Source organism: Phyllostomus hastatus, unplaced genomic scaffold (genome assembly GCF_019186645.2).
Source record: "Phyllostomus hastatus isolate PE091 unplaced genomic scaffold, TTU_PhHast_1.1 phas_scaffold_1224, whole genome shotgun sequence".
In the NCBI taxonomy this organism is placed as follows: Eukaryota; Metazoa; Chordata; class Mammalia; order Chiroptera; family Phyllostomidae; genus Phyllostomus; species Phyllostomus hastatus.
This window is the reverse complement of record NW_025334008.1, coordinates 897,826-921,397: the sequence shown is the minus strand read 5'-3', so window position 1 is coordinate 921,397 and position 23,572 is coordinate 897,826. Positions and strand designations below refer to the sequence as shown.

Below are 23,572 nucleotides of genomic sequence, written 5' to 3'. Positions count from 1 at the left end.
GGGCACATGAGAGGTAACCACACATGGATGTCTCTGTTCCTTTCTCCCTCCCTTTCCCTTCGTAGGGAAAATGGAGTCAGTCAGGGTCCCTCACCTGGATGTCCAGGGTAAAAATAACTTAGCAGTGTTCATACAACCTTGAGCGGGGGCCCACAGGTGTAAATGAAGCTGTTATATAGCGGAAGGTCAGTACTGGCACCTTGCTGGCTCTGTGTGCATTTAGTACACGTCCTGAGGGGTCACGCATGGCCTGCAGCCTGCGTGGACCACCCCACCCAGGAGTAAAGGAATGTCAGCTATCTCTATGGCTCCTCGAATTTCCTTCCATCTGCCTGAGTCCCATGTGAATCTGCCCGGCCTTGAACAGCTGCAAGGCACCCTCTCTCTCTAAAAAAAAAAAAAAAATCTAAAAGAAAAAAAAAGAGTAATTCTAGAACAGAATAGCAATATGCTGGAACAGCTCATGGGAGCTTTTAAAATTCAGGAGTTCTGTCAGTCGATCCACTGTCCAATCACCTGGAGCTCAACAGCGGATGTGGTGGGAACATTTACACCGCGGGCATCGGCACAAGTTCCTCACCAGGGCTCTCCATGCCTGAGAGCTACTGTGTTTTCCTTTATACCGGCACACCTCGGATTCAGAGGCAGTGCACAGGCAGAGAGGGACAAAGCACAGAAGCTGCCAGTTGGAGGAGACCAGCAGAAACAACAGGCCCTGCTGGCCTGCCCGGGGCTTCTCAGAGCCCGCCCTCCACCCCCCCAAATGCTGTGCTGGATTGCAGCCCACCCACTAGGCTGAGTCACAGCACTCAAGTGGCTTCAAAGAGACCAAAAGTTACTGCTCGCTCCCTCCCTCAGAAGCACAGCCAGCGTGGGTCAGAGTTTATTTGAGGGCACAGAAACCAGAGGGAGAGGGAAGTTCCAGACATCTGGAGTCTTGCCGGGGTCCAGCTCTTCTCCGTCCGAGATGGAGCGGGTGGCACGCATGCGTCAGTCGCCCATGGGCAGCCACAGGGCCTTGGTCCGGGCCGCGCGCAGTTCGAGCTCAGGGCCTGCCCCCGCAGCCTCCTGCTCCCAGGCCCGGGGGCAGCCCCTGCTCACCCACACCGGCTTCAGGTTTCCCGCGGAGGCCCACTCCGAGAACTGGGAGCCCTGGCGTGCAAACAGTGGGTGGTCAGCTTTTCCCCAGCTTATCTGATGAGCAGCTGCTTCCTTGGCAACGAGGACTATGACTGACCTGGGGCACGACGGCTTGACCTAGACCCTGTTGCTATATTGCTCAGCTGCTGGCAGGCAGACCTTCCAGATGCTGAGGGAAACGGGGTTGACCTTTGTGGCTAGGGGACTTCCTCCCAGTGAGCAGCCCAGGTTCAAACGAGGCCTGAGGTTTTTGTTGACAAGGAGTCCCCATCAGCAGGTTTAGGTAGACTAGGGGCTTCTAACTCTGTTGCTAGGGTGTGGCCCTTGGCAATGGGTTGTCCGATAAGATTAGGTCATTGGGCCAGGCACATCTCAGGCCTTTGTTGCTAAGCACATCTCCTTCTTAGCAACTAGGGCTCCAAGGGGGCAGGCCTTCAGAACCTGGTTGCCAAGGAGTTTGTCCCCCTCAGCAATGGGAGTTTGAAGGGCGCAAAGCCATGTTCCCAGAATAGGAAGAGACTATTGTGACATTTAGGACACAGAAGAGGGCAAAACAGAGGATACCTGGGCAGACCCAAAATACCACAGCGCCTGGACGTCCTGGTGCAAGGCCAGGCAGCGGGCCAGGTGGTCCCGGTCCCCCGTCACCACGTTCACCACGCCCGCTGGCAGCAAGGTGGCCATATCCTAGGGGATGGAGAGAGTGGGCCACCCGGGGGTGGGGGTGGGGGAAGGAGCCTGAGACCCTGAGGGCAGTGGGGGCTGGGGCGTGAGCACCCAGGGAAGTATAAAGGGGCTCCCAGAAGGAATCGGACTGGGGTTACCATGGTTCCCGAAGGGTAAGAGTGAGAGCTCAGCTCCATGTAGGTCTTGGGGTACATTTCACTTGCCCCAGGGGTTGCTGGAAGCAGCAGCAGGCAGGCAACTGTACCTGGCAGACATCCAAGGCGGGAATAGGACAGGTCCCGCTGGGCACCAAGACCACAGTGTTGCCAAGTGCCAAGGCAGGGGCCAGCAGGGACACGAAGGCCAGCAGGGGGTGCTCGTCTGGGCACACGACAGCCAGCACGCCCAGCGGCTCCCGTAGTCGGAGCACAGGACCTCTCAGCTCAGCTACCTGCAGGGACAGGGGAGGTCAAAGGCCGGGCAGGGGTACCTGACCACCCTCCCACAGCCCCCTGCATCACCCGCCTCTTCCTCCTCACACCCCCCCCTTTGCTTCTCCATAACATCTCCAATAATAATAAAACCGGGTAATGGTTCAGAGCCAGATGGCCTGGTTTCAAGTTCCAGCTCCATCAACTTTCAGCTGTGTGACTTCGAGCGAGTCACTTCACCTCTCTGGGCCTTTGTTTCCCATATTTCAAATGAGGATAATAATAGTAGCTACCTCAGAGATTTGCGGTTCAAATGAAATGAGCGGCCCTGGCTGGGTAGCTCAGTTGGTTAGAGCACCGTCACAATACACGGAGGTTGTGGGTTCGACCCTCAGGCACAACACATACCCAGGGTGTGGGTTCGGTCCCCAGTCGGGGCACATATGGGAGACAACCAATGGATATTTCTTTCTCACATCAATGTTTCTCTCTCTCTCGCTCTCTCCCCACCTTCCTCTCTCTCTACAATCAACAAACATATCCTTGGGTAAGGATAAAAAAACCCTTTATAACCTATATTCACTAATCTGCACAGATTTTAAAGGGCACAATTTGATAAGTTTCAACACATGCATACACTCAGGAAACCATCACAATCAAGACCATGAACTTTACCCCCAACAATTCCTTGTGCCCCTTCGTGACCTCCCCCTCTAACCCGTGCTCAACCCCTCTCTGCCCTCAGACAGCCACTGACCTGCCTTCTCTCACTATAAACGAAACTGTATTTCCTACAACTGTCTAGATATGGAATCCCAATCTACACGGTTTTGTAATCTTTTTAAAAAATAAATTTTGTTTTGTGGTTTCCTCTTGTACACCCCCTGCTGGGGATCTGGGCCACAACCCAGGTATGTGCCCTGATGGGGAATCGAACCCATGGCCTTTCGGTTTGCAGGCTGGTGCTCAATTCACTGAACCACACCAGCCAGGGTGTTATTAATTTATTTTTAGAGAGAGGAGATGGGAGGGAGAAAGAGATGGAGAAACATCGATTGGTTGTCTCTCACCCACTGTGCCTCAACTAGGGTCCGAACCCACAGCTCAGGCATGTGCCCTGACGAAGAATCAAACCTATGACCTTTCGCTTTACAGAATGACGCCCAACCCACGGAGCCACAGCAGCCAGGGTTGTGCCTTGACCTTGTCCACTCAGCATAGGCGTTGGGAGGTTCCCCCACGCCGTGGCCCGCTCTGTCCTGCTGACTGTGAACAGGACCACGTTGCAAGGACATGCCCTGTCTCATCTCCTAACCCGCTCAAGGACACCTGGGTCGCTTCGAGGTTCCGGTTGCTATGAGTAATGCTGCTCTAAGTCTTTGTGTGGACGCATGCTTTCATTCCTACGGGTTTAAGCCTAAAACTTAAGTTTGTTGAGGTAAATACCTAGGAACCATGGCTGGGTTAAGAGGGTCACTATTCACTTTTTAGGGAACTGCTAAGCTGTTTTCCAAAGTGATTGCCCCAGCCACAGTCCCACCAGCCGGGTCCGAGAGTCCTGGGTCCTCCATAAGGCAGTGCGGCGGCTAATGATACAGAGGGAACTCTGAGACGCAGGGCCACCCTGAGGAAGAGCGGTCTCAGCACCTGGGCCTGGTTCCCCAGCCCAGAGCTCCGGAGTCAGGGGGAGGAGCCCATGAAACACGTGACTGAAAATCAGGATGGGGGGCGGATTCCATCCATAGGGGGAGGTGAAAGGCTGCTGGTGACCCAGGGTCCCCTAGATGGGACTGCACGCCAACTCTGGCTCGCAGGCACGGCCCTGGGCTCCGGCCGGTGGACAGCGCCTTGGGGAGGGGCTGCCAGAGTCACACAGGGAGAGGCTGGGTAGTGCGGCTTCTGGGGGGACAGCCTCCAGGAGCTCCATGTGGAGTTCTCCCACTGCATGGCCCACGGGTACCATCTTTCCTGGGTTAACAACCCCTCTGCCATCTCATCAGCCCGAGGACTCCCTGAGGCCCCCTCTAACCAACCCCAGCCCGTCAGAGCCTCAGTCATAGGCTGCAACCAGACTGGGCCCACGCTGCTGTCTTTCTTTAAAAATTCTCAGGGAGCCCTGGCTGCTGTGGGCTCAGTGGATTGAGTGCTGGCCTGCAAAGCAAAGGGGTGCCGGTTCGATTCCCAGTCAGGGCACATGCCTGGGTTGCGGGCCAGGTCCCTAGTTGGGGGCACACCAAAGACAACCACACGCTGATGTTCCCCCGCCCACCGACTTTATCTAAAAACAAATAAATAAAACCTCCCAAGGAACTCTGGTCGGGCGGGGGCAGGTGGGGGTGGGCGGGGGCGGTGTGCCACAGAGAGAAACCAAGTTGCCTGGTTTCAGGGTGAGGCCGTCTCCCTACACCACCAACAGGGGCCACCTTTCCAGCGGTAAGTGCTCCCTCCGCAGGCCCCATCTTAGTCTGCCTCAGCCACAGACCTGACACAGGTGCCAAGCTTCAACCTGTGTTAACCTAGTGAACACCACTCGCCCGCAACGGGCCATTCCCTGAGACACTGCCTTGTGCTGCTCGCAAGCTGCCGGAGGCTCTTTCAGGGGCTGAGCCTAACGGGCCACCCGCAGGTGGCAGCAGGGCTCCGGGCACCTTGGGCCTTTTGCTGACCTGCCCCAGGCCTGGCACGGGTGGTGGCCAGCCTTGGGGCCCAGCTTGGCCCCTCCCACAGGCACCCAGGCCCAGCTGAGGCAGCTACCAACCACAGGTCCCTTCGGATCTCCTAGCAGGGAGCCCAGGGCTGGTCACGGGCAGCCCCTGACATGGACCTGCACTGGAGTCCCTCCCAAGAGGCCCAGGAATCAACACATCTGGTGGCGCCACCTGCTGAGCTCCACCAGCGGCAGGTCTCGGCAGGCACGGGTGCTGCTGTAATAAATTCCACCTCCTGGGGTCAGCCCACACGCACGGGTTGTGGCCGCCCAGAGAGAGGGTCAGCCCCATGCCCACTCACGGACATGCCAACAGCAATCAAGGCACAACTATGAGAGGAGGGTACACAGAACCCACACAAGGGACACACCAGGGGCACCAGGCTCAGGTGGTCGAAGAGATGGCAGCACTGGGCCCCACAGGACACCCGCCACACGGGACACCTGTTGGGACTGCGAGGTGTACCTGCCATCCCTGGGACTATTTTGCAACCACCAATTTGTGCTTCCCAACTTCCTCAGTTTGACCTCCAGCCCCCCAGGTCCTCTCCCCTCTGACAGTCCTCGGTCTGTTCTCTGAACCTGTAAGTTCTGTTCCAGTTTTTTTTTTTTTTTAAGATTTTATTTATTTTAGAGAGAGGGTAAGGGAGGGAGGGAGAGAGGGAGAGAAACATGGATGTGTGGTTGCCCCTTGTGCGCCCCCTACTGGGGACCTGGCCCACAACCCAGGCATGTGCCCTGACCAGGGATCAAAGTGGTGACCTTTCAGTTTACAGGACTATGTTCCAACCAACTAAGCCACACCAGCCAGGGCAGAAAAATGGCTAAAATTTTATATAAAAATTGATGATTCTAAAATGTTGGCGAGGATGTATAGAAACAAGCACATATATTACTGGTGGGATAGCAAAATGGTAGAGCACTTTGAAAAACTATTTGGCAGTTTCTCGTAAAATTAAATGTGCACCACCTAGCAATCTGATTCCTAGTTACTTACTCAGAGCAATAAAAACTTATATTCATGCCTGGCTGGTATAGCTCAGTGGATTGAGTGAGGACCTGTGAACCAAAGGGTTACAGGTTTGATTCCCAGTCAGGGCACATGCCTGGGTTGTGGGCCAGGTCCCCAGTAGGGAGTGTGTGTGAGGCAACCACACTTTGTTTCTCTCCCTCTCTTTCTCCCCTCTTGCCTCTCTCTAAAAATAAATAAATAAAATCTTAAAAAAAACCCACAACTTATAGTTACACAAAGGCATGTATACAAAGTGCTTATTCATAATAGCCAAAGGTATTCTAGGAGCTGGCAAATACAGGAACAAATACGGTACATACGTAAGAGACTACTATTCAGTAATAAAAAGGAACGCCCTGATCTGTGCAATGAGGATGAATCTTAAAACAAATGAAAGAGCCCTGGCTCATGTGGTTCAGTTGTGTTGAGCATCGTCTGGCAAACCAAAAGGTCTCCTGTTCGATTTTTGGTCAGGGCATGTGCCTGGGTTTCGGACCAGGTCCCTAGTAGGTGGTGCATGAAAGGCAACCACAGATTGATGTTTCTTTCTTTTTCTCCTTCCCTTTGGCTCTCTCTAAAAAGAAATGATTCTTAAAAAAAAAAGCAGTGAGAGAAACCACAGACAAGACACTACACAGTATGATTGCATTTACGATCTCCTGGAGGAAAAGTAAAAGGACGGAAAGTTTAGCGGTTGCTGAGCACTGGGAGCCGCGGGAAGGGGATTAGCCACAAAGGGACGGGCGAAAGCCTTCGGGGGGGATGGACCTGTTTTGTATTGATTGTGAATATACAACCGCATATATTGTCAAACTTCATCAAATTGTAGAACTAAGAAAGTAGTTTACTATGTATATATGACACTTCAGTTAAAGCCAAACTTCCTAAACTGTCAAACAGCCCTGGCCGGGTAGCTCTGTGGGTTAGAGTACCCTCCCAATACACCAAGGTTGCAGGTTTGATCTCTGGTCAGGGCATATACAAGAATCAACCAATGACTGAGTACATAAGTAGAATAATAAATCAATATCTCTCCCTCTCTAAGAAAGCAGTAAATAATTTTTTGGAAAGGAAGACAGTCAAGGCTATAATGCATCAAATTGATTTCGTGACCCAGTAATGAATGGGTCAATAAAAATATGAAAACACTAATCTGAGGTATGCCCATTATACAGATGAGGAAATCGAGGTACAGAGAGGTGAGGTTACAACTTGGCCCCAGGTCTGGCTCATTCCAGAGCCTTTGCCTGACCTCGCTCCGGACTGCCCACCGACCCCTCTCACCTGCAGGCTGTGGTTCTGCGCCTGCGCGCGAGCGCCCCAGTCCCGAAGCCGCCTCACGCTCAGCTCCACCTCTGCCTTGGCAGCCTTGGGCTCCACTCCGTGCCTCTCCAGCCTCAAGGCCAAGGTGGGCTCCCGGCGCTCCAGGGCGGCTGCCAGCGCCCATAGCAGGGCTGCCCGGGCTCCCGGTGACTGGCCCACCCAGCTGTGGGCGGACAGTGCACAGTGGGGGCTGATATCCTGGTTCTGGCTCTTCCCAAGCGCCCCTCCTCTGTCCACAGCCCCTCCCCCAGGGGTCCTGGCCCCATGGCTTCATGCGCCCGAGGAAGAGAATGAGGACCCAGCCCCCATTCCGTCTGCCCTGGGAGCTCGGACTCCGCAGCCCACCAGCCCTCAAGGTCCAAACTCCACCACCCATGAGCCCGTAGGCGTCCCAGACTACCCTCCCGGATGCCTCATGACCCTCGGGCTTTCTTGCGTGACCCCGCATACCCAGGTGCAGCCTGGTGAGCCGCCTCCACGGCACCTCGGACATCCTTGGCTCCGCCCTCGGCCACATAGCCATGGAGTTTGCCCTGTGAATCCTGGATGGGCCTGGAGCTCCGGGCCCCAGGAGCCTGGAAACGGCCGGCCACGAAGAGCCCATACGGGGGTGCTGGGCTGCAGTAGGGTGGGCTGTGAGGGCGGGTCCTGGGGCCAGGGTCCGCTCAGAGCCACACGCCTCCCCCCCGGATGGCTCACTCCGGCTCCCACGAGCCTCTGGATGACTCCAAATTCTTGGCCACATGAGACTCTGGGAGATCCCAGACCTTCCCTGAGCAGACCTAGGCCCCATCAGGCCTGGATGGTGGGTGTGAGGCCGCAGGACCCACAATGCAATTTTCAGTGGGCCTCTGGGACCCCTCGATGGCTCCAGCGAACCCCCTGCAGTCCGTGGGGGGCCTGCCACAACCTCCCTCGGCCCCTTCCACACCCCTGTGGCTCTGGGAGGTGCCGCCCCTCCAACAGCTCACCTGGGACCTGTTTCAGGCCCAGCCGGTAGGGTCGAGGGGACAGCAAGGCCAAAGGTGTCATAGTTCAGATTCTCAGAACGGTAGGGCAGCCGGGCAGGGGTCCCCGAGGGTCGCAGGTACTCATAGAGACCCTGTGAGGGGCACAGTGTCAAGGGGATGCCAGGTGGGCGCTAGGCTGAGGAAGGGGTGGTGGCGGTGGCGGGGGGTGGGGTGGGGGCCACTCACATCTAGGCCGCCGTGCCGGGATGACCCGCTCTCCCTGCAGCCACCTGTGGGTACCGCCGGGTCTCTGAGGCCATGGGCGTTGACCCAGACGGTGCCCACCCGCAGCCTGTGGGGAGATGGGGCGTCAGAGAGAAAAACAGGAAGTCAAGGGGGTGGGGACTCAGAGAGGCTGGGGAGGGAGACCCGGAGACAGACGGAGACACCAGGACGGGAGAGCGGGCCACCCTGACAGGCTGCTCCTCTGCCCCGGGGGCGGACTGACCCATAGCCCAGCTCCAGGGCCTGCCCCAGCCTCTCGCTCCACACGCTGGCGCTGCCGCCTCGCGGCGTCCCGTTGGCCATAGCTAGCGCCTCCTTGGCCGTGCGGAATGGGGAGGCCACGACCACAGGCCACGGCACCTGGAAGGGTGAGAGTGAGTTCGCGCAGCCTGGCCAGCCCCCGTCCAACACTTGCCCCCACCAGGGGGCCAGCGGTCAGCAGTCAGCGGCCCCGAGACCGAGGCCAGGTGGTCCCACGGGGCCCTCGGAGGCTGCCCAGGTCTGGGTGCAGATGCGGAGGTGGAACAGGATCCCCGGGGTGCTGGGGGCTCACCTCTGCCTGGGTGCCCGGGGCGGCTGGGGGCAGATCGGAGACCAAGGTTGGGGGAAAGAACGGGCTGTCGGAGGGCACGTCACCAGCCTGGAACACCTGGCGAGGGAGAACCGGACCTGGGGGTCGGCTCCCAGGTGGCTCCTCCCCAAGAACCCAGAAGGCCTGGCCCCCAGCCCCTCCTCCCTGGCACCTGTGCGCCCTGGCTCTGGGCCTCTTGCACGTAGTGCTGGGCCAGGTCACGCGCAGCGGCCCCTCGGGCCCCCATGTCCACGGCCCCGTCCAGCCCTCGGCCTCCCCGAAGCCGCTCCATCCGCGCCTGCAGCCGCCTCATCGTCTCCTCCCACACGGACTCCTGGACAAGAAGCCTGAGGCCCCCCTGTTAGGAGAGGGGATATCAGGGTGGGCCAGCTCGGGGCCCGTGTCCCCGCAGACGGCCGAGACTCAGGGACACATGTGCAGGGAGCAAAGGAGGGCCAGGGAGACGTGGCCAGGGACCCTGGTGACTCTCTGAGGCCCCAGGCAGATCCCAAGCAGGAGATGGAGTGACAGAAAGCTGGTGATTCAGAGGAAAGACGGGTTAGAAAACCAGTGACACTGACACTCAGAACAATGGGGAACCCTACAGAACAGAGACACAGGCCCCGCCCCTGAGAACCAGGAGAGTGGGGCAGTGGGGTGCGGACAACTGAGGTGATGAGGAGTTCCAAGCACACAGTGGCATAAAGATGGCTTTGGGACGCCAAGAAGTGAAGATCAAAATGAAGAGACATGGGGCCCCCAAGGTCTGGAGACAGACAACCTTGGCCCCCAGGATGCTAGGGGAACCCCGCCCACGGGCCTCACCGGGCTGCGGTCGGACCAGGCTGCATCCACGACACCCTCCACGGCCGAGTCCACGTCCGCTGCCTCCGTCAGCAGCAGCAGCGACTCGGCCCCCAGTGCCAGGCCCAGCTCGGGCCCCACGCCTGCCAGAGTCCGCCGCAGGACGCGTCCTTCCTGAGGGACACCACCCCGCAGGTTTCAGCTTGGGGGGTGGAGCCTTCAGGCCCCCCAGCTGTGTCCTGTCCCTGTCCTAGCCCCGAAGATACCTCCACCGATCCGCAGAAGGCCACCTTCTGGACTCCAGGCTGGCCGGCCAGGACAGGTACCAGGGAGGCGGGGCCGCTGAGCACGTTGAGGATTCCTGGGAAAGGGCCTAGTTCCCCTGCCAGCTGGGCCAGGAGGAGGGGCGTTGGGGAGGCCGGAGGCACGAGGACCACCACAGTGCAGCCTGGGGAAGGCGGGCAACTCTAGGACCGGAGTCCAGGCCCCCGGGCTCTCCTCCCTCAGAACCAGGGATCCAGGCCCCCAGCCCCTCCTCCCTCAGACCAGGGGTCCAGGCCTCCAGTCCATCATTTACCTACAGCCAGGGCAGGGCAAATCCGCCACATCATCTCAAGGAGGGAGAACGTGGGTGGCAAGATGAGACCAACCACTCCTGCAAGAACATGTGAGGTGACTGGGACAGGCACTGCCAGGTGCTGACAGAGGACGGGGCCAGGGGCCGGGACTCCTGCCTCTCACCCATGGGCTCCCAGCCTGCCAGCGCCTCCTCCTGGCTGTGTGCCTGAATTGCATGGTACTGGAGCAGCTGTAGGACCAGGGGGACATCCCTGTCTCGAACCTCTCTGACAGCCCGCCCAGTAACCAGGGACTCCAGGGTCCACAGCAGCCGCTGGTGCTTCTGGATCATCTTGGCCAGCCTGTGGAGAAGGCAAGGGGGACGGTCATTTCCCAGGGCCCCTTGGCCTGATAATGGTCTTGGAACGTATATATCCCATATACCTGGACTACAAAAATCCCCATGAACCCCTGCGACATCCCCACCATTTTACCAGAGGAGGACACTAGAGATTCACAGGGAATGTAGTCAGGAAAACAAAACCCGAGGCTGTCGTGTGAAGATTTTGTACACCTTTAACCCCCAGAGGTACTGGGGCTTAACTCTAATCTCAATTACATTTTGGGAAATGGAATCTTTGTCTCAGCTGCCCCAGGAAGTTGCTGGAAAATGGGCTCTGAGGCTCCACCAGCCCTGATGAGCCCCAAGGATATTCTGGGAAATTGGGGCTTTACTATGACTAGTCCCGGTGAATAGTGAGAACTAGATGTTTTAGCCTCTGAAGGCCCCAAGGCATGCTGGGAATATCAGCCTCTGTGGCCAATGAATTCAGTGTGATGTTGGGAACCAGAGTTATCTTTTCTCAAATTCTTCCCCACCTCCCGGCGTCCACACCTCAGCTGCTTCACCTGGTCAGGTGCTGGGCCCGGGAGGCCCCAGGGAGTCTACTCCAGCTCTCCAGCGCGGTCCTGGCCGCTTCTGCCGCCGCCGCCACATCCTCAGGCTGGGCCTGCAGGCAGCTAGCCAAGTGCTCCCCTGGGGAGAGGAATGAGGGGACCCAGATGGAAGAGGGGAGAGGCTGTGTCAGGACAGGAAGGGGTGGAGATTTCTGGAGACTGGGAGCAGGTAAAACAGGTGGTGCCCAGTCTTGAGGACGGTCTCAGTTGTATCACGTGACAAATGGGGATAAGTCTATTGGTCACTGCTCTGGCTGCCTGCTGCAGGCAAGGGAAGGATTTTTGGAGATGGTGACTCTCAAAAGCATCTTCAGAGACTAGGGGCCATATTAGAATAATTATTATCAGAAGGAACCAGAACTCTCAGCCTCCTCCCCCCACCAGCTTTGAGCCAAGAGAATGGGGTGTCTTTGGTGGGGATGGCTGGGGGCATGGATCCCTCCCCCTCCCCTGCTGACAAGGGGACACCTCCTACCTGTGACGGGATCCTGGCAGGGCACCGAGTCCCTGTGCTCCGGTTTTAGCCACTTTCCGTCTACATAGTGACCCAAGCACCAGTCCTGGGTGTCCAGCCAGGCCTGGGTGGGAGGAGGGTGGACACAGTTTGGAACGCGGCCTGGGACACAGCTGGGGGAACTGGATCCCCACCCAGTGTCCTCTGGGAGGGAAACACCTGTCCCCCTTTGCCCCATCCAGCTAATTCTTTTCCTGTGTAGGTGGAAATACGCGTAAACATAAGGGACATGTAACAGAAATTCACCATTTTAAAGTGTACAATTCAGTGGTGCTTAGTACATTCACAGTGTCGTACAACCATCACCTCTAATTCCAGAACATTTCATCATCCCAAAAGATAACTCTGTAGCTATTCAGGCGGTCATTGTCCTTCCCCCAGTGCCCTCAACCCCTGGTACGTACTAGTCTGCTTTCTTATTTATTTTTAGAGGGAAAGGGAGGGAGAAAGACAGGGAAAGAAACAATGTGTGGTTGCCTCTTGGGCACTCCCCTTGTGGGGACCTGGCCTGCAACCCAGGCCTGTGCCCTGACTGGAAATCGAACTGGTGACCCTTTGGTTCACAGGCCAGTGCTCAATCCACTGAGCTGCAGCAGCCAGGGCCTAATCTGCTTTCTGTCTGCATGGATTTGCCCATTCTGAGCATTTCACAGAAGCGGGATCCCACACCATGTGGCTTTTTTGTGGCTGGCTTCTTTCACCTGGCACGGCGTTTTGGAGGTTCCTCCATGTTGCAGCCTATTTCAACGTGTCTTTTCATGGCTGTCTGATATTATCTGCATAGACCACATTTTGTTTATCCATTTGTCTGCTGATGTGTACTTGGGGTTGCTTCCGCTTTTTGGCTATTGGGAACTGTGCTGGGAGAAATGTTCACGCGCAAGTTTTTGTTTGTGCCCCAGCAACCCTTGCCAGGGTCCTGGAAGCAACGCCCATGAGACCGTGTGGCTTCTGAGTCAGGTGGCGTCCGCACCCCGCTGTGGAATGGCGTTCCCACCCATCTCAGCTGTCATCACTTGGGGATTAGGTATGGCCCTCACGGAACACAGAAAGGGGCAGTTTATTAGGCAGCGACATGTGTAATCCAGCCCAAGGCGTCACACGTGGGCCTTGCAGAGGGCAGCCTGGTGAGGGGACCCTGGAGTGAGGCCTGCCTCTGGGACTTACTGTGCAACCTAAACAGAACTTATAATACTCTGGCCTCTGCTAAGCCACCTGGGAGTTGGGGGTGACAGTCCCCCCCACCTCACAAAGCTGTGGTGAGAATTAAATGTATCACATGTATTATATGGTCAGAGCAGCACTACTTAAAACTTTCTATTGATGTTTTAATTTCTTTTAAGGTTTTATTTACTTATTTTTAGAAGGGGAATGGAGAGACAAAGAGAGAGAGGGAAATATCAATGTATGGTTGCCTCTTGTGCATCCCTACCGGGGACCTGGCCTGCAACCCAGGCTTGTGCTCTGACTGGGCATCAAACCAGAGACCCTTTGGTTCGCAGGCCAGTGCTCAATCTGCTGAGCCACAGCAGCCAGGGCTGACTTTCTATTAATCTTGTTTCATCTCTTCCTCCACATTGGCTTCATGGCCCTGGTCCTGCCTTCTCCAAATCCTTGCTAAATCTAAGCCACACTTCCCACTTTTTCCGTTTTCAAACTCTTCTCTCAGCATCCCCGATGTCAGTCTCGTGATCTTTCTCTTCCCCTGCCAACTGACCCTTCTCCTTATTTTGTGTTAAAGTCAAATGACCAACCACAAGTTCCCAATTCAAACCCATCCCGCTGGGGGAGAGAGTATGAAACAGTTGAGGGTGTTTGAACCTGAGCTAGGCTGTTAACATCAATTAATATGTTTAGCCCTGGCTGGTGTGGCTCAGTGGACTGAGTGCCGTCCAGCGAACCAAAGAGTTGTCTGGTGGATTCCCAGTCAGGGCACATGCCTAGGTTGCAGGCCAGGTCCCCAGTAGGGGGCACACCAGAGGCAACCACACATTGATGTTTCCCTCCCTGTCTTTCTCCCCCCCTTCCCCTTTAAAAATAAATAAAGAAAGAATTTAAAAAATCGATTAATTAACTGATATTAAAGAATGACTGGTAATGGCAAGCCTGCCAATGGCATGGCGGTTATGGTACATTATGAGTCCCTCTGTGTTAGAAATGAGGAATCAAATATTTATGGGAAGAGATAACAGGATACCTGGGATGTAATCACTCCAGAAAAAGAGAACAGAAAGGGGCACAACACTGGACCAAATGTCGATGATGGCTGAAGCTGAGGGATGGGTACATGAAAGTTCCTAAAGTATTCGATGGAATTTGGCAACGTTTCCCCCCAAAGGAAAACAAAACCCCAAGTGAATGCCCACAGGGTCCTGGCAGCCCATGCCGGTGTGGGAGAGGGCCCGGCAGAGACTGGGAAGCCACAGCCCGTCTAACTCTAACTGTCACGAAAGGGTCCAGATGATCTTTGTCAGGGGATGTGGGTCAAAAGTTGCCAAATGTGGGGATTTTATTTTCAACAGAAGCTGGAATCCCGGATGTTTACATGGAATTAGTTGTCCATTAATTCACATTTTTACAAATCAAGTTTGGGCCAAAGAAAACATGTTTGTTGGCTGAATCTGAGCAACAGACTGTAAGTTTGAGACCTTCCTTTGCTTGGGGAGAGGTGGGGGTACCACAGGCTCTGGAATCTGAGGGCTCGGCCTCAAATCTCAGCTTCCTCTTTTGAGCTGTCGCCATGGGCAAATTACCTCTTCAAGCCTCTATGTGCTATCACTAAAATACTGACAAGCAGCCCCTTTCTCTGTGGCTCTGGGGGGCACTCAGTGCAATTATGATGAACACAGACGGTGGCATGTAGAAAGCAGCCAACAGCCCCGGCTGCTGTGGCTCAATGGATTGAGCACAGGCCACTGAACCAAGGGGTCCCCGCCCCCAACCCCCTTCAATTCCCAGTCCATTCACATAGCTGGGCTGTGGGCCAGGTCCCCACTAGGGGCGCGCGAGAGGCAAGCACACATTTATATTTCTCTCCCTCTCTTCCTCTCTCCTTTTCCCTCTCTCTAAAAATAAACAAATACAATCTTTAAAATGCTCTACTGGATAGCATCTTTAAAAATAAAGCAGCCAATAAATACAAGCCACTATCCCATTACTATTTCATGATATTCCACTTCTAACCTCCAAGTGTGGGAATTGTCTGTACTTTGTCCCAGTTCCTTTTATCTGAGTCTCACTATTTCTCTAGATAATCTTGTCACTCCCACGGTTCATTTATTTTTCTACGTTGGTGCCTCCCAGGTCCCTGTCTCCAGACCTGAGGCTCACAGTAGTGTCTGACCGCTACCTGGCCCGTGCCTGTCCCCAAGTCCCCCACACTCCAATATGTGACAACTCAGCTCAGCATCTTTTCCCAAAAGCCTGCTCCTCCAGCGTTTAACCATGGAGGAGGGGAGGAGGAACAGGCACCCAGTCACAGAGCCAGTCCCCTAGAATTGTCCCTGCCCTTTCTATTCCCCAAACCCTGTTCGTCCTGCATCCTTGCCTCGTCCCCTCTCTTCCATCCCCACAGCTGGCACAGACTCTGGTCTCAGCTCCTTCCATTCGGCCTATTATTCTAGCCTCCTCCTCTCTTCCTCAAGAGCGCTTCTCACGCTTGGGTGCTAGAGGACCCTGCGAATTGACCACAGCCTCACAGCGGGGATTGAGGGACCCGAGTAATTACAGAAAATTCAAGGCACCTTACTGGAACCACCAAAACGTTGTGGGAGACCCTGAGGGATCACAGGAGTCCTGAGGAATTTCTGAACACCGTGGTTCATGGGAGCATCATCAGGATTTTAAGAGGCCCTGAGGATTATGGGAGCCCCACGGGACATTCTGAGAGGTATGGGGGACTCACGACGGTACTCTCAGGGGTTGTATAAGTTCAGATGTATTCTGGGGTTCTCGGAATTCTCGGGATCAAAGACGCCCCACAAGTAGAGGGGACCCTAAGAAATCACGGGGACTCCACGGAGGTTCCGGGAGATTAAGGGAGCTCCACAATAATTCGGGGGGGGGGTGCCCTGGAGGACCACGGGAGGCACAGGATGTTCTGAGGAATCATGGGAAGTCTACGGGGGTTCGGAGGTTCGTTGGGAGATCATGGGCGCCCCACGGGAATTCTGAGTCCCGCGGAACCACGGGAGGTTCTGAAAGAGCTCTTAAGAATGAAGGGAACCCCGCGGTTGGCGGTGTATGAGGAATCGCGGAAACACCGCCCAGAGCTGGGGCCGTGCGGCACGAGAACTACTGAAAGTCAGGAGAACTGACTAAAAGGTGAAGAGGCAGCAATCGCAAATACTCAAGCGAACGCGCTCCGGGAGTGGGTTCCCAGGGATGGCGGAAATCACGGGAGCCCAGGGGGGCGGAGTCGCTGAGCTGCCGCGGTGGGTCACGGGAGTCCGCGCGCAAAACGGGGCGGGCGTACAGGGGAGGGGGATCGGCAGCGCCGGCAGGTAGGCCCTCACCAGCACGCATGCGTGGCTCTCCGGCACCGGTCCGTACTCCAGCGTGGTGAAGATCTCGCGCGCGCGTGACTCTGCGCGCGTGGCAGCCATCACCCGTCCAGACCACTTTCCACCGTCTGCCGGGCGCTCTGCCCAAGGAAACCTTGAGGTCCAAAGGGTGGAACCGCCCTCTCCAGAGCAAAGGGCGGGCTGCAGGAGATAGAGCGTGATCCAACCTTAGCACCCGGCGACCCCGCCCACGGGCCAACATTTGGGGAACTTAGTTTGGAGCATGCGCAGTCCTCAAAGCGGAGAGGGGTGGTGGCTGGGGACGCGAGAGAAAATGGGGGTCCCTTGCAAATAATTAGAATTCCAGATTTAGAAGGGTGGCCGTATTGGGGTGTCTTCCTACTACCCCGTTCACAAAAGTACAGCTTTTGGTGCGAAATTTATTTACTAGGGAATCGAGTTTAGCTTTGGGACGAAGCGATAGTTCAGAGATCAGAAGGGAACCTTTTAGGATGGATACTGCAATTTAGGTTTTCCAGAATGTCTCAGCTTTGACTGTCCCATGACCCGGCCAGCTACTGTTGTCAGGAGGGAAGTGTGACTTTAATCGAGAGCGGAAGTGTGGCACTGAGAGGTCTCAGTATTTAATTATGATTGGTTGAGGTGAAGGGCGTGGCCTCGTGCTTAGGCTATGATTGGTCCGTAGCAGAAGACGGTTGCTGGTTAGCGAATGAGCGCTGGGGTAGTCGGAAACGCGCCCGCTCGAATTTCTGGTTACACAGAGACTTGGAAGGGTGGCTGTCATTTACACATTTGTCATGTAGGACCTAGAGAGCATCTAGAGATATTGATTCCCAACAGATTTGACGGCGGTATCCGAACTGAGAATTGTAGTATTGTTATCTCTGGCCAGATTCTTAGATTTTCGTATAGAATAGTGGGTGTCGGAGTCTGTTGAGGGCTCGGGAAGCAGGCCCCTGAGTACAGCTCCCAGCAAAATTTCCCCCACGTAGGGGTTGCTAGGGACGCTAAGGTCTCTCTTCCTCAGGGCCAAGATGGATTCGAAACTGCTGGTGCCGGAGCTAAATGAGGCAGAGGCAATGGGCACCGAGACGGCGCGTTTCGAGGAGCTGCTGCTGCAGGTGCGGACTGACCAGGGCTACTGTGTCCCTGGGTATTTGGGGGGAAATTTTTTTTTTCCCAGAGATGGAATTACACTTCCCAGAATGCACTAGGGAGACAACAGGGCCCACGGGAATTGTAGTTTGTTAACCCCTGTTTTACTAGGCTCTGGAGTAAATGGGACTGGGATTGGAGTTGTCCTTTGGGTGGCTGTCCAAGGAGCAAGGGGACAGAATGTGTCTTATTCCCTGCATGGCTCATATCTATAAAATCGCTCAATAAACATTGGAGGAACAAATGAGGGGTCTGTGAGCACAGATGCCAAGCCTGGAAGTCGTTTCCCTTCACACAGGCCTCCAAGGAGCTCCACCAAGCCCAGACAAGCAGACCAGAATCAACACAGATCCAACCGCAACCTGGTGAGAAAGGCAGAGACCCAGAGGGAGTGAGAGAGATTTCCCGGGGAGAGGCGGAGAGCGACTGGGGGCAGGCGATGCAGAGAGGAGGGAGGAAAGAGACACAGTGGCGGAGTTTAGAGATCTTGGTAGGGGAGTGAACAGAGACCCAGCAGGAGATCCAATGAGAGAAGGGGGTGGACAGGAGTGACTAGGGGGACAGAGACTCCAGGGTAGGAAAAGGGAGGTCCCAGGGGTGGGGAGAGGAACAGAACCAGAATGTGGAGGACCGAGACTCAGGGAGGGGGACAGATGAAAAGAGGGGGACACTGAGGAGAAGCTGGGTGGAAATCAAGACTGATCATTCCCACCAGGCTTCTGCATAAAGACCAAGTCATCCCAAGGGAAGGTTTTCATCAACATCTGTCACTCTCCCTCCATCCCTCCTCCGGCTGATGTGATGGAGGATGAGCTCCTTCAAATGCTGGAGGAGGACCAAGCCGGCTTCCGCATCCCCATGAGTCTGGGAGAGCCTCACGCCGAGCTGGATGCAAGTCAGTGCCCTCCAAGGACCCAGGACTCCAGCCCCCCGGGCACCTTCCTTCCCTAGGATCCCAGAATCCAGGGCCCAGGGCCCTCCTCTTGCAGGACCTGGATATCTGGATGCCCCTTCCCACCCTGATCAGATCCTTTCCCTGAGGCACATCACTAGCCTGCTGGGCCTCCAGTACCAGCTGCCTGAGGCAGTCCCGGTTCCGCCCGCCTGGCCAGACAAGCCCTTCTCTTTGCCCCACTCCAGGGCGAGGGAGGGCTGGGCAGGTGCTTCACAGCCCATCTTCTGGCTCTGGTCCCTGGCAGGCTCTCATCTTCATCTGTTTTCTACTTTGCCCTCTCCCATGTCTGTCTCTGTTGCATTTCTGTCTCTACATCCTTGTGTTTTCAATTCACATGTGCCCCCTGAAGCCTCCTGGGACCAAGCCCTCGGGGGTGGGGACTTATCAAACCCAGAACCTGGTATTTCAATATTGTGTGAGTCTTTTTGCCCTGGTAGGGTCTCTTTGCCCACACTGAGCAGTCAGGAAAGGTTGCCTGGAGGAGATGTCAGCTATAAGACTGGAAGGAACCATAGGAGTTCATCAGGCCAAGACAGGGAAGAGGGTTCTGGGCAGAAGGGACAGAGGGGTCCAGAGGCCAAAAAGAATACTTCAATGGGATTGGTCAGTAATTGAGGGAGATGGAAGAAATTTCCAGGAGGCTGTCACACAAATAAGCTTCTTTCTCTCCAGGTGGGAGGGGCAGACCACAACGGGCCTCCAGTGCCAGGAGGGAGTACTCTGACCTTCGTCTGGGGGTGCTGGGGAGCCGAGGGAGGGCTGTGAGCAGGGCAGAGGCAGGGCCAGCGCTGGGGCATCGTGGACAAGGACCAGAGGGGGAAGACTGGAGGCCTGTGTGAGTCCAGACTGGCAAATGCGTGTCGAGTCCTCGCTTCCTAATCATCTCTGGGCCTCTCTGATTCTTGTGGCTGCTATTCTTTATTACACAGGTGGCAAACACCAGGCCCGTGGGCTGAATCTGGCCCTCTGCCTTGTTTTATCCGCCTGGCACCTTGTTTCTACCCCGCGGCAGCACTGAGCTCTCTCTTAACTGTTAAGGAGTGGTTAACATTTATACAATCCTAAAATGACATTGGGCCCTTTGAAGGCAACCTTGAGGCTGATGCTACCCCAGTGAAAATGAGTTTGACACCCCTGCTTTATTGTTTCTTCCTTGCCTGTGTTTGGGCGGTGGGGTTGCCCCAGAGGGCTGGTGGGGCCTCATCCCCTTTCTCTCCCTGCAGAAGGCCAGGGCTGTACCGCCTACGACATAGCTGTCAACAGCGACTTCTACCGGAGGATGCAGGTTGGGGGCGTGGCCGCGGGTGAGGCAGGGGCTGGGGCCTCTCTTCCTTTATTCCTGGAGCCCTCCCGCATCCCTGCTCGCACTCTCTCTCTCCTAGAACAGCGAATTCCTGCGAGAACTCTTGATCACCATCGCCAGGGAGGGCCTGGAGGACAAATACAGCTTGCAACTGGATCCAGGTGAGGGGCGGGGCCTAGCCTGAGGCAGTTTGGGGGCCGCCCTTGGTAGATGTGGGGGTAGTGTGGGCTATTTTCTTAGCCTCTAGGCTGCAGATGGCAGGGAGAGGGATCCCCAAGGTAAGCTGAGAAGGAGGGTAGTGGGGTGGGTGAGTGGGCGGGTCCAGGCCCAGGGATTCCAGCTGAGACTCGGGGTCTGGGGTCTGACTGCGTGGGATTAGCGGAGTCTCCCGGGGATCAGATTTCATTGGGGAATACCCCTAGAAAGGGCCTGGGGTTAAGGTGGGCGGGCTTCCCAAAGCCAAGCAGTGGGTGTGGTCAGACCCCTTGCCACCTCCACCGGTCCTGGGAAACTCTTGCTGTGCAAGGTCCCGGCACCCCCCCCCCCCCGCCCCCAGCAAAGGGAACCCTGACCCAGGTGACCTTCGACCATGCCCTCCCTCCCCACAGAGTGGCGCTTGTTGAAGAACCGGGCTTTCTTGGGCTCCATCTCCCAGCAAAACATACGCTCCCAGCAACGGCCTCGGATCCAGGAGCTGGGGAACCTGTACACCGCCGATTCCTTGAGACCTAAGGAAGGGTGGGCTTTGCATGCTCTTTGCAATCCCTCTTTCCCGACATGGAGCCGTGTCCCGGGGCTCTGGGAACCCCCAGAGGGGAGAAACTGGACTCCCAATGGGAAGCAGGGCTGGGAGACCAGACCGGAAAGGGACCACGAGCCAGGCAGGGAGAACAGCCCAGGAAAGACCTGGAGGCTCGCCTCACTTCTGCCTCCTGTTCTCCCCGCCCCCAAACCCCCAGCCCTGAGAGGCCTCACCTGAACCTTTGGCTGGAAGCCCCTGACCTCCTCTTGGCGGAAATCGACCTCCCCAAACTGGTGAGTGCATGCCCCACCACAGCTGGAGAATGAGCTTGTGGTGCTCCCGGGAAGGGGTGCAGGCCTGCTGCCAGGCCTGCTTGAGCCCGGTTAGTGCCGCCCTCTGAGTGTGGCTGCCTCTTGATGCCCCGGGCCCACAGGCCCACTTCCAGTGCTGTCCGGAAGACGCCCAGGGCTGTAAGTGATCACAGGTGGAGAACTGTGATCAGCATACCCTCCTTTTCTCCAGAATGCTGGACCCTTTAACTGTGGTATCCCAGCTGTTGCGTCCTCTCTCCCCGGTGCATGTTGTCGTCATCCTGCCTCCTGTGGCGGAGGAGGGAAGGGCAAGCTGATTCCACTGTATCCCCAGGATGGAGCCCTAGGGCTGTCGCTGGAGATCGGGGAGAACCGCCTGGTGATGGGGGACCCCCAGCAGCTGTACCATCTGGATGCCTACATCCCCCTGCGGATCAGCTCTGATGAGAGCAAGGCGGCCTTCCATCGGAAGAGAAGGGTACCTGGATGGGGTGGATGATGGTGCAGAGAAGCAGTCATATTGGGGGGCCTGGACTTCTGGGTCTGATGGTCTGGTGGGGAAGGGGCCAGGGGCGGGGCACTGGGCTCCTGAATCCTCCCTTGCCCTTTCCTCTCCTCAGCAACTGATGGTGGCAATGCCTCTTCTCTCCGTGCCTTCTTGACCTGCTATCTCCCTGTGTTTCCAAGAGGAGAGAAGATGGTGGAAGCTTCTCTAAAATGGAAATAAAAGATTTTTGGCTCTGGCTGCTGTGGCTCAGTGGATTGAGTGCCGGCCTGTGAACTGAAAGGTCATGGGTTCGATTCCCCATCAGGGCACAAGCCTAGGTTGCAGGCCACGTCCTCAGGAGGGAGCGCTCAAGAAGCGACCACACGTTGATGTTTTTCTCTCTCTCCTTTTCCCTTTGTCTAAAAATAAATCAATAAACTCTTAAAAAATGTTTGCCTTTGTTCTTTGTCTGGCTAGGAATACATGGGAAGTGGGAGGAAGGAGGGACATTGGACTGTAGTCTTGGTGTCCCGAAGGGGTCACGGCCACCACTCAGACCTCGTTGTCTCCCCTGATGCCTGGCCTCCAGTCTCCCGCACGGCCCCAGTGCTGACTCTGCTCCTCTCCTGTTTGCAGTCCCTCCTTGGCTCCCACTGCCCCAAGGGGCAGGTCCGAGCCCCTCAGCCTGGCACTCCAGGCTCCATGGGGCTGACCTCCGTGCCTTGGTTTGGCCTCTTCTCCCCCCCCCCCCACTGTCTTCTTGCAGTGAGTAGTGTCCTGACTGCCCCATTTTCTGCACCTTCTTAGTTTCTGCTGTTCCTTCTACCTGGCACCTCCACGCCATTGCACCTGGGAACTTTCTGATTGTCTCACCCTCACAGAGGACATCTCCGGAGCCCTCTGGGGACCCGACCCACACCACCACACCATCATCTCTGGCCTGTCCTACCCTTTGTCCTGACGAGCTGCCTGTTGCTGGAATTGTGCTTCATGTCACAGTCACTGCTTCCCACTTCCTGATCCTGGGAGTACAGCTTCCCCTGAGGTGGCAGCTACTCTCCTCACCACCTTCCTTACCTGCTTCATTCAGTCATCCCTTTTTGAACTTGCCTCAGTTGGTTGCTGCTCTTACACACCACCAACAGTGGCCCAAACCCACAACCCATGCATGTGCCCTGACTGGGAATCGAACCAGCAACCTTTCACTCTGTGGGAAGACACCCAACCAACCTAGCCACATGGCTCAGGGCTCCTTGGGAAGCTTTTCAACTTTCAAGTGTTCTCTGATTTACCCTGGCCACGTTAGAATACTCTTCCGGGAGTCCCCAAATACCCAATGTTACTCTTAAAGTTATGTCCCCTATGGTGTGACACCTAGTCGGAACTCAAATATTTGTTAAATTAATGATTGCTAACATCCTCTGCTTTTCCCATAGTTTTAGGTGCATAAGTAAATGGAGGAAACTCAGTGGTAAATTGGAAGAGCAGCAAGGAGGCCAGTATGACTGGAAAGGAGTTGAATTGGGTTGGCAGAGAGGGACTAGACCAGTCACTAGACGATAAAATGGGAAAAAGAGGGGGATGACTATGGGTAAGGTCTGTAGACATCTGAAGAAGCGAACGTGAGCACCGTGTCCACCAGAGGGCGCGACGCAGTCTCCGCACAGTGTCTCAGAACTACAACTCCCAGAGACCCATGGAACACTCGGCCTCCCGTTGCGAACAGTGAAGTCGAGCGGCCGCTGGGACTTGTAGTTTTTGTGGGGACCCTTCTTGAGACTAATGACCTCATTCTTAGGTCCGGGAAAGTGTGGGGCTGGGTCCTTTCTGCCTTCCTCGGTCTCCATGGTGATGGTTCCGGCGAAGGCACGAGATTTGGCAGCGGCCGGGCCCTCTTCCCACTCCCTCCTCTTCACCATCTGCTCCACCTTCACACCTGGCCCGGAGCCGCGGCCGCCGCCTCCACATCCAAGCGGAGGATTCCTCAGCCACAGGGTGGCGCGTGTGGACGGCTCTGCAGGATGCTCCCGGCTCAGACGCGGGAGTCCGAGCCCCAGCTGCCTCGTCCGTCAGATGCATGAGTCCAACCTCCAACACCGGCCCCCTCCCAGGGGTTTCTCAAACTCGGGCAAAATTGTGAGACCCAGAGACCCATCGAGAGGCTGCAGCGGGGACAGC

General features: G+C 56.0%; 2 protein-coding genes across 5 annotated transcripts; one reads left to right on the top strand and one right to left on the bottom strand.

Moving 5' to 3' along the window:
• Positions 1–835: 835 nt before the first annotated feature.
• ALDH16A1 (aldehyde dehydrogenase 16 family member A1) lies at positions 836–16,689 on the bottom strand. The gene is made up of 17 exons (XM_045856395.1): positions 16,433–16,689; positions 11,880–11,982; positions 11,357–11,483; positions 10,631–10,809; positions 10,467–10,544; positions 10,156–10,337; positions 9,911–10,063; positions 9,258–9,443; positions 9,068–9,163; positions 8,738–8,874; positions 8,476–8,581; positions 8,251–8,381; positions 7,730–7,897; positions 7,241–7,442; positions 2,072–2,257; positions 1,705–1,827; positions 836–1,152 (listed from the first exon to the last, which is right to left on the bottom strand). The coding sequence occupies exons 1-17, from the start codon at positions 16,520–16,522 to the stop codon at positions 991–993; spliced, it is 2,409 nt and encodes an 802-aa protein (XP_045712351.1). The 5' UTR covers positions 16,523–16,689; the 3' UTR covers positions 836–990.
• On the top strand, positions 15,493–21,843 carry PIH1D1 (PIH1 domain containing 1). 4 transcript variants are annotated; one of them, XM_045856399.1, is made up of 10 exons: positions 15,493–15,807; positions 17,469–17,562; positions 17,895–17,961; positions 18,312–18,491; positions 19,775–19,836; positions 19,934–20,015; positions 20,463–20,592; positions 20,814–20,889; positions 21,242–21,385; positions 21,528–21,843. In XM_045856399.1, the coding sequence occupies exons 2-10, from the start codon at positions 17,476–17,478 to the stop codon at positions 21,567–21,569; spliced, it is 870 nt and encodes a 289-aa protein (XP_045712355.1). In that variant the 5' UTR covers positions 15,493–15,807; positions 17,469–17,475; the 3' UTR covers positions 21,570–21,843. The 4 variants fall into 4 exon arrangements, with proteins under 4 accessions (XP_045712355.1, XP_045712352.1, XP_045712356.1 ...); XM_045856396.1 differs by lacking the exon at positions 15,493–15,807 and adding an exon at positions 16,054–16,241; XM_045856400.1 differs by lacking the exon at positions 15,493–15,807 and adding an exon at positions 16,390–16,420.
• The last annotated feature ends 1,729 nt before the right edge of the window (positions 21,844–23,572 follow it).

Coding starts and splice junctions, on each gene's coding strand:
- ALDH16A1 (XM_045856395.1), bottom strand. CDS start 16,522: ATGGCTGCCACGCGCGCAGAGTCACGCGCGCGCGAGATCTTCACCACG. Junction 10,545..10,630: donor GGCAGGCTGGGAGCCCATGG/GTGAGAGGCAGG, acceptor ATGTTCTTGCAG/GAGTGGTTGGTCTCATCTTG. Junction 2,258..7,240: donor CGCAGAACCACAGCCTGCAG/GTGAGAGGGGTC, acceptor CTGTCCCTGCAG/GTAGCTGAGCTGAGAGGTCC.
- PIH1D1 (XM_045856399.1), top strand. CDS start 17,476: ATGGATTCGAAACTGCTGGTGCCGGAGCTAAATGAGGCAGAGGCAATG. Junction 17,563..17,894: donor TCGAGGAGCTGCTGCTGCAG/GTGCGGACTGAC, acceptor CCCTTCACACAG/GCCTCCAAGGAGCTCCACCA. Junction 20,016..20,462: donor CAGCTTGCAACTGGATCCAG/GTGAGGGGCGGG, acceptor CCCTCCCCACAG/AGTGGCGCTTGTTGAAGAAC.